This window comes from Chiloscyllium plagiosum, chromosome 25, assembly GCF_004010195.1.
Source record: "Chiloscyllium plagiosum isolate BGI_BamShark_2017 chromosome 25, ASM401019v2, whole genome shotgun sequence".
Lineage (NCBI taxonomy): Eukaryota > Metazoa > Chordata > Chondrichthyes > Orectolobiformes > Hemiscylliidae > Chiloscyllium > Chiloscyllium plagiosum.
The window spans coordinates 47,556,916-47,575,659 of NC_057734.1; the positions used below are offsets into that span (position 1 = coordinate 47,556,916).

Genomic DNA, 18,744 nt, shown 5'->3' on the forward strand with positions numbered 1-18,744 from the left:
TCTTGACTCTCCCTTTGCTGAATGTACTTCCATCGCAGCCTTCCTTTCTTATGAATATGCATCTAAAATATTTTGCTATTTCAGATGCCTGCATATTTTAATTTCAGTGTTTCTCTTTATCTTCCAAAGTGTTAACTCTCCTCTTGTGCTGTCTTATCCTGAACCCGTGATATCTAATGCATGCCTTTTTCCTGACACTCAGTTGTCTATCTTCATTGATGAAGTCTCACATGCCTTTAATTTATTTTCTCTTTCTGGTGGAATATGTTTTTGCACTGAGTACTGTCTTAAATATTTCCCATTTTTGTTCTGCATCCTTTTTTGCTAATGTAGTCACCCATTTTGATTTCTCAAATTCTATTCCTAGTCCCTCATCGTCATCAGCTTTTCTTTGGTCTATAAACATGATTTACATCATCCAAACCTCCTCCTCAACCAGAATCTTAAAGTGTTTGTTCAGATCACTACAGACCAGAGGCTGTCCCTCCTTTTTTAGTTTATTTATCTACTCCAGTTTGCTCAGCATTGCAGATCCTCTTGTGTTGGTTTTTTACGTGCTGAGTTGGAAAGAAATTTTGCACGTATCAGAACATTCACTTTTCCCCTTTAGCTGCCTCTGTCCTTGTATCACCAGAATCGTTGAAATCTTGCATTCTGTTCATGTTTACTTGATTCCCTAATGTATCACGCATATTTCTTTTACTCTGCCTTCTATTTATAGTCTGGAGACCGCAGCTTGTGGTGGACTATTGAGATGTACAGCTTGTGGTGGACTATTGAGATGTACAGCTTGTGGTGGACTATTGAGATGTACAGCTTAATCCCTTTGCCTCGATGTCTCCCTTTATTCTGCTGCCACTCTGTCAGCAAGGACACATCCTCCACCTATTTCCCCCTCTAACTTTTCTGAAGGTCTTGTGCCCCGCTCTGACGTTCCTGCAGCCATTTCTTCGTGATCCCTACTGCGTCGGGTTTCCCCTGGACATATTGCCTTCAACCTCTTTATTTGCTTAAGTACGCTGTGCAGACTGCTGCACAGGCATCTTGACTCCCTTTTGAGTAGGATTGCCTCTTGCATTATGTTTAACCACCTTTTTAGAATCTGTTTATTCCCTTGTCATAAAAGTTCTCCTTATTTGATGGGCTCCTTTGTCCCTCAACTCTGTTTTGTCCATGGTAAGATTGCTTGTGTTTTGCTGTAGCTCCTCCCTTCAGTCTTCCTGTATTCAAACTTTTGCAATTTATACTTCTGCTATAGCTCGGGTCCTTATCCTGGTTTAAGTGGAGTAGGGCTTATTCTTTGCAACTCGTTCCTGTCCAAGGAATGGTGCCAGGGTCTGCCCACCATGTGCTTTGGTGTGCGTCAGTTTCATCAAACCCCACCCCTCTGATTTTCTCTCTTCCACTCCAAATTCACAACCCCTCCCTCCCCCATCTGCCGTCTCCAGTTGACACCCCCTCTGTCTCTCCGATATCCTCTTGCCCCCTCCCCCTATCTCTAGAACTACTTGTTCCTTTTGTGAAGTGCTCGAGCTGCCCCTCGGGGTGGTGGTCCCTGGGTGAAACGCTGTGTAGGCCTTTGGTGTTTGAGGGAAGGCCTCTTGTCTTTATAAGCAAACGTTCCCAGTCTGAGACAGACCCTGCTGATCAGGTAGCCAGTCCTAGCCATCTACTGACCAACTGTGGACAAAACCACAAGATTAAAGTTGCATCAAACTCAGAATTTTAGGAAAAGATCAACTCTGAAAGCCCAAGGCTCTGGTGAGGCTTCACTGCAGTACTGTGTGCGTTTTTGGCTTCTTTACCCAAGGTAGTAGGTACCTGTCTTCCCGAATGTGCAGTAAACGTGCACAAGGCTGGTTCCTGGGATCCTCCTGTGAAGAGGCATTGAGCAGACTTGACCGAGATTCCCTGAGATTAGGTCGAATTGCATCATGAAATTTTCGAGTGCCTCGATGGGCTGGGTGCTGGGCGCTCGCTTCTCCCCTGTCTGAGGGATCCGGAACTCCCAAATAAAGGGTTGCCCATTTCGGGCTGAGGTTCTCCTCCTCCTCAGAGTTGGCATACATTGTGAAGTCTCCACCCGAGAGGGATTGGGAAAGCTCAGTCACGGAGTACCTTTTGAGACTGGTGAAGGAGGGGGGGCAGTGGGAAGATGTTGCTGGAGACCAGCCGTGATCCCCTCAAGGGGCCAAATGGTTGACGTTACATCCTACTTCCTGCCTTCCCTAGCTTCTGTGTGAGTTTTTTTTTGGAGGTTATTATAAGTTTGGAATTGGGAATTATTTCAGGGGGTTCTACAGTTTTTGTTTTGTTTGTTTTTGTTTTGTTTTATAGGTATTGCTGTGTAAAATGTGTGCCTAAGCGTCTACAGTATAAACTCCTCCCTTCCCCCTTAACCTCCCCCCCCGTCCCCCACCACCACGCCGAGAAGGCTGGACCAAAGGAGTCATGCTTTCAGCTCTTGTGGGTGGAGGGGTGAGCAGGGGTCAGCAACTCTCGACGCCCGAGGCTGCCTCCCTTCTGCTGGCCCAGGAGTTGTGTATCGGACTGCGGAACCGGAGAGTGACCAGGATGTCGGCCCAGAGTAGGCCCTCTCATCAGCCACAGGCCTCTCACCAGGCCCACAGGCTCGGGCCCCGAGCCCGGCAGCTTCCCGCCTCCGCCTCCACCCCCCTCCTCCTCCTCCCGGACCGCAGGGCGACCAGGGCGTCCTCCCAGGGCAGGCCCCCTCACCACGTGCCAGAGCAGCACGTTCGTACGCATACACTCAAGTCCAGCGGGCGGATGGTCAGGAAGCTGAACTACCGCAAGGTGGCGAACCGGGGCCTCCTGCAGACAGACGCGGCTGCCACCAAGCGGAATGCCAGGCCCAGGAGTAAGGATCCAGCGACAGAAGGGCACCTGGAGGAGCACGAGGCCCAGGAAGTTGAAGCGGTGCAGAGGAGGAGAACAGGGGCTGTAGGCAAGAGCCAGTCCGTAGCTCGCCGGAGTAAGGCCCGCTCAGTTGTGAAGCCAGGCAGTGACCAGGTGAGAACCATATCTGAGCAGTGACAGTGAACAAAGTTTGGGTGGTGAGCTGGCTGTCTGCAGGTGTGCTGGGGCCAAGGACAAATCTGTAATTTGAGTGACCTCTTACCAACGGGGTATGCTTACCTTTACCACCTTGAAAAGGAAAGCTTTTTTGGGAACCGCAGTGTCTGGTCAAATTGCATCTTGAATGAAAGGTTGCAGTGTCGTACTGCCTCAGACATCCGCACAAATTAAAATTTCAAAGGGCTGGTGATAGTGAGCGGAAGTGGTCCTATGCACTTCACCTTCAACCCCTGTCACCACTGTTGAAGAAAATTAGAAGCCGTGTGGTGCAAAAGTTGAATCACTGTTAAAACCAGTCAGGACATGAGAATGGTTAAGTGCTTCGGCCCTCAGTCCTAGTCACTCCGTCCTTTTGGATTATTGTCGATCTCTACCCGAATACTGGGAGCTATTTCACCCCTCCAGCCTCAGACAGCCTTGCCCCAGCAAAAGTCTGTCTACCAAATTGGGCGTTTTAATGAACTCGCACACCATTAATTCTTGAATGGATGGAGTTGTAGGGTATCGGGGAGGAGCAGGAAAGGATCAGCCACGTGATTATTGGTAATGGACCAGGCTCATAGCTTAAAAAGAGTAGTCCATTCAGCCCTATGTGTTCACTTGTAACCAGTATTCCACAGTCTTCTGGGAAAACAGAATTCCAGGTTTCTATGTGAGAGAAATGCTTCCAAATTTCATGCCTCAATCATGGCTCTAAATTTATGCTCCCTTATTTTAGACTCCCCTGTCAAAGACAGTAGTTTCTCTTTAAAATAGTTGCTGCTCAGCTCAATTAGATTATTCTTGAGCCTTCTAAATATCAGGGAATACCAGTTAATCTTACGTGATGTTTTTATATAGTGTAACATTTTATATAATGTTTGCCCCGGTAAAAGTCTGATGCATCTATACTGCTTCTCCATTCAATGCCAATATGTTCTTGTGGATGTGCAGTGTCCAGAGCTGAACAGTGTTTACAAGATGGGAGCCACTCAGACACCCAGACAACTGAAGCAGTGCTTTCCCCTGCCCTGTCCCCTGCCTTGTTTTCCAGGCACCTTGAGGTACAGGTCACAATGCATTGACCTTCCGTTACCTTTAGGCTCTGGAGACGTGAATCCGTTTCTCTGCAATTTTTAGTTTCTCACCGTGAAAGAAATATTCTCCCTTTGTCCTGGATCCCAAACTCTTCGTGTTGCACTACATCCACCAACATCGCTATCATCTGTCTGTGCCTTTTGTAATTTGCTGCTCTCATTTATGTGATATTTATTGCCCTTCCTAACTGATTTGGTTTTCCTGTAGCCGTATTAACATCTGGTCATCGGCTGAAACCATCAGCAAAAGTGCAAACTATTCCATAGCCATCAATGAAATCCTCACCAGAAGAGGTCAAGCTGTGGTTAATTTGGCCAGCGCTGTGTGCTGATGCTGTTCCACATCTTCCTGTAGCTCGACACAGCTGGAGTACACCTTGTGTTTCCATCCATAGAGCTCAGCGGATGTGTTTAGATACTTTAGTAGGACTGTCCTCTGATCATGCTGTTTGAGTTGCTGCTCTGTTTGAATTCTGTTCCAGTTCTGCTCTTGTCCTGAGGAGTGCTGAGGAGACCAGAGCAGTCTTGGGGATGGTTATAATGGATTGCTGGTCATCGCCATCTTTTGGGGCCGGCGTGTTAATGTGATTGGAAAGGAGCAAGGAGGTTTATTGAAGTCCCAAGCAACTGGAAAGTTGGGGTCACTCCTGCAGACTGAGTGGAGGTGTTCTGTAAAGCAAACACCCAGACCGATAGGTCTCGCTGGTGTCAAGGATACCGTGTTGTGAGCAGATAATACAGTAGCCTAGTTTGGAAGAAGCACAGGTAAATTGCTGCTTCACCTGGAAGATGTATTTTGCACCCTTGGTCACTGAGGAGGGAGGAACACTCTGATGTCTTTGCCTCAGTCGTGGAGCTTAAATAATTTTAAACCAGCTGGATAGGTGCTTGTTCGGCTGGAGAATTGAAGGCACTTGGAGGGAGGTGGGAACGTACAGTCCAAAGCAAACAGATCAGCCAAGATCTTATTGAATGGCAGAGCAGGCAAGACAGGCCAAATGGTCTATTGCTATTTGTTATGTTTGTATGTTAGTGCTTCTGTCCATTGAGAAGAGGAGTCGGCCATTCAGTCTCTTGAGCCTGATCTGCTATTCAATTGGATCATGGCCTGAATTCCATTTGCCTCCACCATTGCCACACTCCTTGAAGTTAGTATCTCCAGAAACCTGTTGATCTGCTGAATGATTGAGCATCTCCAGTCCTGTGGCCTGGAGAATTTCAAAGACTCACTACACTCTAAGACTGAACTGAAGAGGAAGTTCCTCACTTAAACAGCATACCACACACCCCCGATTCCACAACCAAGGGGAAATGTCCTCTCTTTTTTTCCCACTGTTACACCCTGTGAGAATTTTGTAAGTTGTAATGAGAACGTATTCTTCAAAACTCAAATGCCCTTGCTCCTATGCAAACATTTGCATCCTGATCCTGATCCAAAGTTCCAACAAAAGCTCAACATAAGCTGGAGGAACAGACTTTATTTTCCACTTGAGCACTTACAGCTTCTAAGATCAACATGGAGTTCAGCAACTTCAGAGCATGAATACTTACCAATTTTGATTACAGCCATCTGCTTCATCTCCTCCCCCTCTCTCCGCAACCCCAACCCACTTCCTCCTCTGCTGAACTTGCATTTGAACAGACTTTCACACACTTATCATTGACACCATTTCTTATATCTCCGTCTCTCCTTTACCATCATTAGTGCTTCCTTTGTCTTATTCTCTGGGCGCCTTCGCCATCTGTTTGTCCTGATCATCCTTTCCCCTCTGTCAACAGCATAAAACACATTATTTTCCAGTCTCTTGCAGTTCCAAAGGAGTGTCATTTTGAACTCAGAACATTAACTCTGCTTTCTCTCCACAGATGCTGCTGGACCTGCTGAGTTTCTCCATCACTTTCGTTTTATTTCAGATTTCAGTCATCTGCAGTATTTTGCTTTTATAAAGTCTTCCGAAGTCCCTCTGAGAAATAAGTTCTTATCTCTGTCCTGAAAGGATAACCCCCTAACTTTAAACCAGTGCTCCATGGTCCTGGACTGACACACAAGAGGAAACATCCTTTCCATATCCACCTTCTCCAGACTGTTCAGAATCTTCTCCACTTTAATAAAATCACCTGTCATTCTTCTAAACCCCCGTGGGAACAAGCCCAGCCTGTTCAACCTATTCTGAAGACAACCAGCTCATTTCAGGTATCAATTAAACATCCTCTGAGCTTCTAACACTTATACATCTTTCCTTAGATAAGGAAACTACACACGGTGTTTAAGATGTGCTCTCCCCTGATGCCTGTATAACTGAAGTATAACATTTTTACTTTGATGTTCAATTTCTCTCATAATAAAGGATCGCATCCCACGAGTCTCCTCTTGATTGTGTGGTTCCTACATACTAATGTTTTATGACTCCTGCAGCGAAGCACCGAAATCCCTCTGCACCTCAGCTTTCTGCAGATATTGTCCTGTTAAGTAACATTGCTTTTAGTTTCCATTCTTCTTGCCAAAGTGAACAACTTTGCGTTTTCCCATGTCACGCTCCATCTGACAGACTGATGCCCACTTGCTCAATCCACCTGCAACTTCCTCAGGCTTCTTCCCCACCGAGTAGATGTCCCAACATCGGCTACCTGGACTCTCGCTCTTTATATTCAACTGAGTCAGTTCCCTTCACTATGCTGTTGTCTACTACTGCTATTAATACTAAAACTACAGTGCTTGTTGCTCAACCCATTTCTATGACTTTGCTGTAGTCCGTTTGCTAATCCTCCTTGCAGACCCCCTCCTCACCCAGCAGGCTGACATCCCTTCACTTGTAGCTCCTGGTCCCCTTACCTGCCTCATTCATGGTGGCACCTTCATGTCCCTGACTTTTAACCAAATCAGAAGCCCTATCCTGAGTGGTGGGACTGCCTCCTGGTATAAAGAATACATGTACCTTTCCACTTCCCTGGCGCATCACGGTATCTGTTTCAGCCTCCAGCTCATCAACTGTGTCAAAGCTGCTCAATCTTTACTTATTACAGAGATGTGTGTCCCAGACCACAATAGTATTCAAGAACTCGGACATACTGCAGCCTTGACACATCACCTGTCCTGCCATCCGTATGAGTTTTAATTGCATATTTATACTGTACTATTCAATTGTCCTTAACTGAGATCTTGACCCTTCACCTTTCTCTGAAGGGGAGGCTTTAAAAAGACAAATGATCAGTTAATCGCTAGAAAAGTAAATATATGACTAATTTGGGAGAATCAAGTCTAAAATGGAAGCCATTTTGTTGAATGTTTTTGTCTGAAGCTGATTGGAACACTTCATAGAAATAACAATGCAGAGGGACAACATCCTTTTCATACTGTGAGAAGTTTGGCAGGTGGACTTTGGTAAAGGTGTTGCTATGGACAGTGCACCAACTAGATGATAACTCCTTTGGCAATTAATTGTCAGTTTCTTCTGTTTGCCTCAAGACCACCTTCACAGGTCAGTATGTGTATCGGAATTGATACATTTCCGTGCACTGTATGATCGGCCTCTGTCAATAACCTTGTAAACAGGCTACAAGACATTTGTTCACTGTGCAAGCGTGATGCTGAAATAGCCCATATCACACCCATCCTGTGGGATAATGGTTGTCTTGATCAGATTATTTATCATGTAAACTCTGACAAGCCTCAATAATGAACCGTTATGTTCCAGGACCTAACACCGATAGGAGTGAACCCATTCACTTAAATGGGAAATGTACTTTCCCGGCAGCCCCCCAGTCCCTGGTGCTGGAATGTTCCCTACAATATGCTTGGGCCATGGGGAAGTGAAACCAAGGAATATGATTCTTCGGGTACAGGGGTTGCCCTATACTATGTGGGAGCAAGATTAGTTATGTTCGCCACTAACAGGATCTGCCTCATACAAAAATGAGTAATGTAGTTTACAAATTTCAGTGCTCTGTTATGCCAGCTGTGGAGACCTGATGTCCAACAGACTGGTGGACTATATCAAACAGCATATCACTTTGGCTGTTTGTCACAGGCAAAGAAGTGACTGACCCCAACCAGTCCACACTTAGAGTCACAGAGATGTACAGCACGGAAACAGACCCTCAGTCCAACTCATCCATGCTGACCAGATATCCTAAATTAATCTAATCTCATTTGCCAGCACTTGGCCCATATCCCTTCCTATTCACATACCCATCCAGATGCCTTATAAATATTGTAATTGTACCAGATTCCATCAGTTTCTTTGGCAGCTCATTCCATACGTGCACCAACCTGTGTGCGAAAAACAAGTTGCCCATTTGGTCCTTTTCATATCTTACCCCTCTCACCCTAAACCTATGCCCTGTTATTCCATCAACCCAGGGAAAAGACCTTATGTCTATATATCCTATCCATGCCCCTTGTAACTTTATAAACCTCGATAAGGTCACCCCCTCAGCCTCCAATACTCCAGGGAAAACAGCCCCAGTCTATTCAGCCTCTCCCTTTTGCTCAAACCTTCCAACATCCTTGTAAATCTTTTCTGACCCTTTCAAGTCTCACAATATCCTTACTATTGGAGGGAGACCAGAATTGCACACACATACTCCAAAGAGGCCTAACCGGTATCTTGTACAGCCACAATGTGACCTCCGAACTCCTGTACTCCATATTCTCACCAATAAAGGAAGGCATGCTAACTATCCTGTCTCCCTACGATTCGACTTTCAAGAAACTGTGAACCTGCACTCCAGGGTCTCCCTGTTTGCTAAACTCTCAAATTGGTATCCAACATTTAGATTTGATTCTGCTGTTGGGCAACATTTGCTCAATAATCCTGAATATGTTTAGAATCACACTGACAACCAATCTGAGATTCATTCAAGCTGGAAGTATGGTGCACCTGTACCTACTCAAAGCTGCATATATTCTTTGCCGACAGAACACCCATCCACACGACACCTGTTACAACTCCATGAAATCGGTGATGGCCATTTGCTGGTTAATTTCTCTGGCAAATCCCTGTGATGATTGAGGGCTAACCTTCCTGGATTAAACTGAAACTAAGTTTGATGGTTAACTGTCAGTCATCAAGCTGGTGCACTCTCTCTGGTAACCCCTCTACCAATCAGAATCCACCTTGCCAACCAGTCAGCACTTTTCTCAAACAAAACAAATGCTGATTTCCTTGTACTTTGCCATTCCTGCCAATTACCCTGATGAGTGCTAGATGAAAAAGTTTGACAAATGTCTTTATTTCAATAATATTCAAGTTCTGTACTACCAAATGATTAACAGTTAGATAATAATGGAGGTTAGACTAGGAACAGGAATGCACTGTTTAAAGGGCTTCCTTACCTTTTCTCCTGGAATTCCCTGCACATAAACCACCTGAACTCCAAACCTACCAGTCATATCAGCAATATTAAAATAATGCATCTAAAATCCAGTACCTGCGATGTTTGAAGCAATGCATGGATGTAGGTTAAATCTAGCTTTTTGCCAGAAAGGGTAACATCTGATGAAATGAGACTCATCATTTTGCCTGGAACTTTGCTGATATTGCATGTACATGAGGCCCGCCCATACTGTGAGCTGTAGATAAACAGACTTTGAACCTTGCATTGCTTTAGTCTCCTACCTCTTGAGTTTTATGTTTCCTTTGACCAAAAAAAGTGCTGAATGGGGAAGAAGCCCTCTCCCATTCCCCACCTCCTGCATGAGAATGATGGTCCCATGGTTACCTGAAGCAAAGTAGGAGTTTCTGTCACCACTGTCCTCTTGTTTCTCCTTGTTGGTGGCTTTCTTTAGCTGTTTAGATTCTCCCCTTTGGAATTCCCCTCTCAATGCTTTCTACTTGCTTTTTTGTAAGAAAAGGTGGTCTTTTAAACCTCATTAACCAAACTTTTGATCATTTAGACATTGACGGATCGTCATATTTTACAATCTACGCAAATGCAAGTTAATTGGACCAACCCCCCCAACATAAGACCATAAGACAGCAGCAGAATGTAGGCCAATCAACCCATCACATCTGCTGTGTCATTTAATCATGGCTGATAGGTGATGTCTTGATTGCCGAGGAGGTCAATGATTAGAAGAAGGGGGAGAAATGGGTTTGAACGACCAATCTCTGTTGTAAATATATCAATGACCTGGCCTCCGCATCCTTCTGTAGCAATGATATCCATAGATCCACCACTCTCTGTCTAAAGAAGTTTCTTCTTATCTCCGTTCTAAAGGGTCTTCCCTTTACTCTAAGGCCGTGCCCTCAGCTCCTTGTCTCTCCTGCTACTGGAGACATCTTCCCAACATCCACTCTGTCCAGGCCGTTCAGTATTCTGTAAGTTTCAATCCAGTTCCCCTTCAACCTTCTAAACCCCATGAAGTATAGTCCCAGAGTCTTCAAACATTCCTCATATGCTAAGCCTTTCACTCCTGGGATCAATCTCGTGAACCTCTTCTGAACCTGCTCCAGGCCAGGACATCCTTCCTGATGTATGGGGCCCAAAATTGCTCTCAAAACTGTAAACGTGATCTGACCAAAGCCTTATAAAGCTTCAGAAGTACATCCCTACTTTTCTATTCTGGTCCTTTCAAGATGAATGACAGCATTGTATTTGCCTTCCTAACCACCAACTCAACCTGCGAGTTTACCTTCAGAGTCCCTTTGCACTTCAGATTTCTGAATTTTAATCCCCATTTAGAAATTAGTCCATGCCTCTATTCTTCCAACCAAACTGCATGACCTCACACCTTCCCACATTGTATTTCATCTGCCACTCTTTGTCCACTTCCCAAACCTGTCTAAACCTCCCAGCTTTGTCAGTACTACCTGCCTTTCCACCTATCTTTGTATCATCTGCAAATGCCACCAGAATGCCTTCAGTTCCTTCATCCAGATCATTCATGTCTGAAGTGAAAAGTTGGGGGGGGTTAATTACCAATTTTTTTTTCTGGTCCTGTGGGACCTCCCTCTGACTCCAGTGATACCTGAAAGATCACTCCTAAAGCCTCCATTTTCTCTTTAGTTCTATTTTTCAGAACTCTGGAGTGTAGCCCATCTGGTTCAGGTGACTTATCCACCTTCAGGCCATTCAGCTTTTCTAGCGCATTCATCTGCTTGGTGATGGCCACCGTACTCACCTCTGCTCCCCCGCCCAACTCTCTCGAATTTGTGGAATATTATTCATGTCTTCCACCGTGAAGACTAACGCCAAGTATTTATTCTTTTGAAGGAGTATCAGAGAGGATTGATGAGGGCAGAGCAGTGGACATGATCTATGTGGACTTCAGTAAGGCGTTCGACAAGGTTCCCCATGGGAGACTGATTAGCAAGGTTAGATCTCATGGAATACAGGGAGAACTAGCCATTTGGATACAGAACTGGCTCAAAGGTAGAAGACTGAGGGTGGTGGTGGAGGGTTGTTTTTCAGACTGGAGGCCTGTGGCCAGTGGAGTGCCACAAGGATCGGTGCTGGGTCCACTACTTTTCATCATTTATATAAATGATTTGGATGTGAGCATAAGAGGTACAGTTAGTAAGTTTGCAGATGACACCAAAATTGGATGTCTCGTGGACAATGAAGAAGGTCACCTTAGATTACAACAGGATCTGGACCAGATGGGCCAATGGGCTGAGAAGTGGCAGATGGAGTTTAGTTCAGATAAATGTGAGGTGCTGCATTTTGGGTAATCAAATCTTAGCCGGACTTATACACTTAATGGTAAGATGCTAGGGAGTGTTGCTGAACAAAGAGACCTCTGAGTGCAGGTACATAGCTCTTTGAAAATAGAGTCGCAGATCGATAGATAGTGAAGGCGGCGTTTGGTATGCTTTCCTTTATTGGTCAGAGTACTGAGTACAGGAGTTGCAGCTGTACAGGACATTGGTTAGGCCATTGTTGGAATATTGCATGCAGTTCTGGTCTCCTTCCTATCGGAAGGATGTTGTGAAACTTGAAAGGGTTCAGAAAAGATTTACAAGGATGTTGCCAGGGTTGGAGGATATAGGGAGAGGCTGAACAGGCTGGGGCTGTTTTCCCTGGAGTGTCGGAAGCTGAGGAGTGACCTTATAGAGGTTTATAAAATCATGAGGGGCATGGATAGGATAAATAGACAAAGTCTTTTCCCTGGGGTGGGGGAGTCCAGAACTAGAGGGCATAGGGTTAGGGTGAGAGGGGAAAGATATAAAAGAGACCTAAGGGGCAACTTTTTCCACACAGAGGGAGCAACATTTAAGAGGCATTTGGATGGGTATATGAATAGGAAGGGTTTGGAGGGATATGGGCCGGGTGCTGGCAGGTGGGACTAGATTGGGTTGGGATATCTGGTCGGCATGGACGAGTTGGGCTGAAGGGTCTGTTTTCGTGCTGTGCATCTCTATGACTCTATTCAGTTCCTCAGCTATTTCTTTGAAAAATGATGCTGAAGTAGTAGTAATGAGGAACAGTGGCCCAATGTCCACTTTTCTCCTTTATATATCTAAAGAAACTCTTGCAATCTTTCCTAATATTACTGGCTAGCTTACTCTCATACATAATCTTCTCCCTCTTATTTCTTTCTTCATTGTTCTCAGTTGGTCTTTGTCGGCTTGCCACTGCCCTTTGCCATATCATATGCTTTCACTTTTCCTTTAATGCTGTTCCTGTCTTCCTTGGTCAGCAATGATACTTCATCCTCCCTTTACTATGTTTCTTTTACCTCGGAATGAATCTCTGCTGTGTCTCCTGAATTACTCCCAGAAACTCCTCCCATTGCTGTTCCACTCTCTTTCCTGCTAGGCTGCTCTCCCAGTCTATTCTCCCCAGCTCCTCCCTCATGTCTCTGTAGTTGCCTTTATTCAGCTGGAATACTGTTCTCCCTCTCAAATTGCAGTGTCATTTTTGCCCTTGCCACCTAATTCTTTATTTGGTCCATCCTCTAACCTCAGGACCCTGATGGACCCCTGAATGGCAAACTCTGGGTCACGGGCTTGCTGTTTGAGTTCAGGAATTGATAAGTCAGTTTAATGGATGAGAATGAGTGCTTCATGTTCGAAGCAGACGATTAGAGAGAATGCCTATCTTGTGTGTCCTGTTGAGATCTAATTTTACTGGTCCCCAACCTTTGCAGTTATATCATTGCTTACCACAGTTCATGTTCCTACCTGTGCTGCTGCAAAACATCTCCATCAGTTCCCCCCCCCCCCCAATTGAGTCACACATCAAGTACGGATTATTCTTCCCACTTGCCCACCTTTGAGATTCTCTTCCTTCCTTCCTCCTCCAACTGCACAACACCGAGCTCCATGCGCCACCAAGTCCAGACTTCTCACGTATCCCTTCATTCCAATCATTTGATTCTACCTCAACTCTAGAATTAGAGTCCTAACCCTTCCTCCTTAAGCGGCACGGTGGCACAGTGGTTAGCACTGCTGCCTCACAGCACCAGAGACCCGGGTTCAATTCCCGACTGACTGTGTGGAGTTTGCACATTCTCCCCGTGTCTGCGTGGGTTTCCTCCGGGTGCTCCGGTTTCCTCCCACAGTCCAAAGATGTGCAGGGTCAGGTGAATTGGCCATGCTAAATTGCCCGTAGTGTTAGGTAGGGGGGTAAATGTAGGGGAATGGGTGGGTTGCGCTTAGGCGGGTCGGTGTGGACTTGTTGGGCCGAAGGGCCTGTTTCCACACTGTAATCTAATCTAATCTCCTCTCTCTCTGTAAGACCTGGTCTATTTGAACAAACTCACCATCATCTCCTGATCTGGTGTCAGTCACCGTCTTTCTGGGAGGCCTTCACCGTGCTTTCATAAAGACAACAGAAAAATATTTGATGCTGGAATTTTGGAACAAGCACACAGCATCTGTGGACAGAGAAACAAAGCTAACGTTTCGAATCTGCTCTTACTTTCCTTTCACACCCATAGAATCTCTCCAGTGTGTGGGCAGGCTACTCAGCCCATCGAGTTCATACCGCCCCTCTGAAGAGCTTCCCACCCCACCCTGTAACCCTGTATTTTCCATGGCTAGCCCAGTTAACCTGCACATCCCTGGACACTATGGGCAATTTCCCATGGCCAACCTACCCGAACTTGCACACATTTAGATTGTGAGAGGAAACCCACACAGACGCAGGGAGATTGTGCAGACAGTCGCCTGAGGCTGGAATTGAACCCAGGTCCCTAGCGTTGTGAGGCTGCAGGGTTGACCACTGAGCCACCGTGCTGCCTTAATCATTACTTCTGTTTCTCTCTCCATAGGTGCTGTCAGATCTGCTGAGTTTCTCCAACATTGTGTTTGCCTCATGAGGCTTTACTGGGTTAAAAGTGTCTGTGTAAATACTTGTTGAAGGCTGAGATGAATTATTAATGGCCAAATGACTAAACTGCCATGACATTCCAGCTATTTTATTGAAAGAGAATCTCTGCTGGCATCATCTTTATGGAATTCATCTACAGCCCGTGTATAGGTTTCCCTTGTATTCAGTAAGTGATTTATGAAGTTTCAGCTTGTGCTGTGGTTTTAAATACAGCAGAGGGTTGTTGGGGGCATTCTGTTTGTTAAGCAGTTGCGAACGGTCAACTGGTGTCTTTTCAAGGTCTACTTTTATCAAAGTGGGCATCCAGTGAAAAGCTCGCAGGGCTCATACAAGACATATGCTAAATGAGATTTTATAAATACTTTAAAATACAGAATTAACCCTTTTTAAAAATAAAACGTATGGTTGAGGCTGATCACTGGAGATGAGAAGGGAAATCTCAGAAAGAGAAAAACATTGCCCTTCTGCGGGAAAAAAACCTGGTTTGCTAAATACCTGGCAGCAAGATATGTTCAAAGTCTAATGTCCTGTTAGACAAACAATTTTGCAGGTAATGGTGCGGATAGTGTAGTTGATGTGTTTATGCACTTTCAGAAGATGTTTAAAATATTAAATAATAAATGTGCAATTGGGGATGGGCAATAAGTAAATGCTGGTCTAACCAGTGATGCTCACAATGAATAAAAACATTATCAGACTCAAAAGCCCAAGAGATTAAAGATACAGGGGCAGCACCGTTACAAAATTAGCTTGAGCAGAAAGCAGAGTCAAGTGGACTGTTGTTTTTCTGATTAAAGAGAGGTACGTGGTCATGTTCCCCAGGGGTCAGCATGAGGACTGCAGCTCTTCCTGATGTTATGACCTAGCTTGAGAAAGCTTAGATCTTGAGTACAAAGTTCACAGAACAGCATCTAGCTTGGAAGCAAGTTGGCAGCACAGTGGCTCAGTGGTTAGCACTGCTGTTTCTCAGAACCAGGGACCCAGGTTCAATTCTAGCCCCGGGCAACTGTCTGGGCCGAGTTTACACGTTCTCACCATGTCTGCATGGATTTCCACCCACAGTCCAAAGCTGTGCAGGTTAGGTGGATTGGCCATACTAGGTGGGTTAGCTATGGGAAATGCAGGGTCACAGGGATAGAGGTGGGTCTGGGATGCTCTTCAGTGTGGACTCAATGGGCCAAGTGGCTTCTCTCTGCACTGCAGGGATTCTGTGAATGTCATGAATGGAGGATAGTTACAGATTTCAGGAGGGGATACACTGCCAAAGTGGGTTGTCACGTGGCAGATCGATTTGATGCTGAGAAGTGTTCAGGAATGGGACAATCTAAGTTAATTTATACAACTGACAAAATGGATGGTCATGTGTGCAAACATTTCAAGGTTGGGGTGGGGGGGGGGGGGGATGGGTTGATGCAATTTTTAAAAAATAAATAACATACAAGGTCCATGGTCTTTTTAACTGTGCAAGAGAAAGGAAGTTTTCCAGAGTCCCTACAGTGTGGATCCAGGCCATTTGGCCCAACAAGTCCACACTGACTCTCTGAAGAGTATCCCACCCAGGCACAACCCCCTACCCTATCCCTTTAACTCTGCATTTCCCATGACCAATTCACCTAATCTGCACATTTTTGGACTGCGGGAGGAAACCCACGCAGACACGGGGAGAATGTGCAAACTCCACACAGAGTTGCCAAGGGTGGAATTGAACCTGGGACCCTGGTGCTGTGAGGCAGTAGTGCTAGCCACTGTGCCGTCCCAAAGTGAAGAAGATATGCCAAAAGATTTATAACCTGGATACTTAGTTGATAGATTATCTAGGTTGTATATTCCTATTATGTTGTTAGATAGGTTACAGCTGTAATATTTACACCAATTCTGGGCACCAAGTCTTAGGACATTTGGTAACATGTTGGAGAAGGTGTGAAAGAGACTTGGTTAGATGGACACCCTGGAGAAGCTAAGGATTTTGTTAGAGCAGAGTAGATGATTTTCATTGAAATGTTCAGAACTATGAGGTGTTGTGATCCAGTAGATGGGGAGAATGACTCCACTGGCATGGCAATAATCAATGTGAGGATACAGATCGAAGATCTCGCTGAACAGAGCGACATGTTACTGAAAGTTTTTGTCTTCCCCTTATCAGGACACTTACAAGAATGCTAACTTTCAAACCATCACAACAATTTCTACTCCAGGAGAAGGGAGTGCTATTTGGTTGGCAAATCAACGCTGTTGTTTACAACTGGGGTGATTCCACCACACACACGCTCACACACACCCCCGCCGCCAAATGGAAGGAGTGTCTATGAGCAAAGGTTAAACAGGTTTGGGATTCTACTCACTGGAGCTGAGAAGAATGAGCAGTGATCTCATTGAAACATTTAGGATTCTTAAGGGGCATGACAGGGTAAATGCTGAGAGAATGTTTCCCCTCATGAGAGAATCTGGGATCAGCGGACATAGTCTCAGAATAAAGGACGCCACTTTAAGACTGAGATGAGGAGAGATTTTGTCTCTCAGTGAGTTGTGTGTCTTTGAACTCCACATCACAAAGAGCTATGGGGCAGAGCCCTTGTGTATATTTAAGGATGAGATAGAGAGATTCTTGATCAGTCAGAGAATTGAAGGTTAACAGGAAAGTGGACATGAGGGATGTCAGATCAGCCACTGTCCTATTGAATGAGGGTTCAGGCTCAAGGAGCTGAATGGCCTCCTCTTGTTCTTTTCTCTCGAGGTCTTTATGATTCAGTCAAGCATTTTTGTGGGCCCCATATACTTGGCATTGCACCGACAGTGACATTAATACATGCTGCTGCTCAAATGTTGACTGTTTATGGACAATGTACAAATCATAGTCAGACAACCTGTGTTTGCAAAACCCAAAACAAATATGCACTATTCGATCTGGTTGTACAATTGAACAGCACTTGCCAAACAATCCAGAGTTACTCATAGCTACACAAATTAAGGTAACACGTTGAGCTCGTACAGTGACTCATTTACACTTACTAGAAGTGATATACATGCACGTACAGGAATCCATTCTCTACGCAGAAGTACATTCAAGCATTGTAACTTTTTTCATTGACCTGCAAAGAGGTCATTGCAATGACCTGTAATGCTGCACTGCTTTCTCCATCACCCTGCCTCAGCTGATCAGTCGAATTGTCAGCCTATCCGGTTTCACCTGTACAGTAAATTATTGTGATGGATTGAAATTTGGTATTCTTGCATCTGTCCTGTGTGCAAGATGGAAAGGTTTGGAAACTTGTCTATTTTTGCAACAATATTCAAGTCCTGTACAACCAGAAGACCGGTTTAAGATAATTGGTAAAAGATTCAGAGGGGGAAGAGCTTGTTCAGCAAGGTTAAGATCTGGGGCATGCCACCCAAAAGGTGCACGGCAACAGACTCAGCACTTACTGTGATAGGGAATTGGATACACTCACATGAAGAAACTGGTGGGCCCACAGGGAAAGAGCATGAAAGTGAAACAAGTATGTATCTCTGCCAACGCGGTACAGGCACAATGTACTGAATGGCCACTTCCCCTGCAGAATGTCTCTGTGGTTGAAGGGATGGCAGAAGTGCTAAGTGTGCCGCCTTGACATTGCGATAGTGTATTTGCAGAATAAAAGAAGTGGGGAAATTAGGGAAGTAGAGCAGAATAACAGCAGGGACGTCTGAGAGGAAACCACCGACACTTGGTTCAACAAAGGATGTGTCTGATAGCTGGGAGTGAGAGGGCTTCCAGAGTCAGTCGTATGGGATGAGTCAGGAAATCAGCCACGGCCCCTGAAGGAAATTAAGTCCCCCCTCTTCATTGAAGAGGGGTAGTTGGTTATTTAGACCATGACTAATGTACACCTATCCACAAGTGTAGGGATGGTAAGCAAGCAGTTTCTGTGATCAACCAGAGCAGGAGGCTGGGATTGAACTGTGCCATTCTGCACCACACTCCAGTCATCCAGCCAACCTCATCTTCCATAGTCTTCGAGTCCTAGAGATGTACATCATGGAAAGAAACCCTTTGGTCCAACCCGTCCGTGCTGATCGGATATCCCAACCCAATCTAGCCCCATCTGCCAGCACCCAACCCATATCCCTCCAAACCCTTCCTATTCATATACCCATCCAGATGCCTTTTAAATATTACAATTGTACCACCCTCCACTACATCCTCTGGCTGCTCATTCCATACACGTACCACCCTCTGCGTGAAAATGTTGCTCCTTAGGTCTCTTTTATATCCTTCCCCTCTCACCCTAAACCTATGCCCTCCAGTTCTGGACTCCCC

At 45.3% G+C, this 18,744-nt stretch overlaps 1 protein-coding gene across 5 annotated transcripts in view; it reads left to right on the forward strand.

The window, feature by feature from the left end:
- The window catches only part of wu:fi75a02, an 80,598-nt gene that overhangs the window by 22,559 nt on the left and 39,295 nt on the right, over positions 1-18,744 (forward strand). For 3 of the 5 annotated variants that reach the window (XM_043716103.1, XM_043716105.1, XM_043716104.1), the window contains one exon: positions 2,338-3,030. The exons of the other annotated variants lie outside the window; for them this stretch is intronic. In XM_043716103.1, coding sequence (XP_043572038.1) covers positions 2,452-3,030 — 579 coding nt within the window. In that variant the 5' untranslated portion in view covers positions 2,338-2,451. The remainder of the gene's footprint in view (positions 1-2,337; positions 3,031-18,744) is intronic. 5 annotated transcript variants of the gene reach the window in all.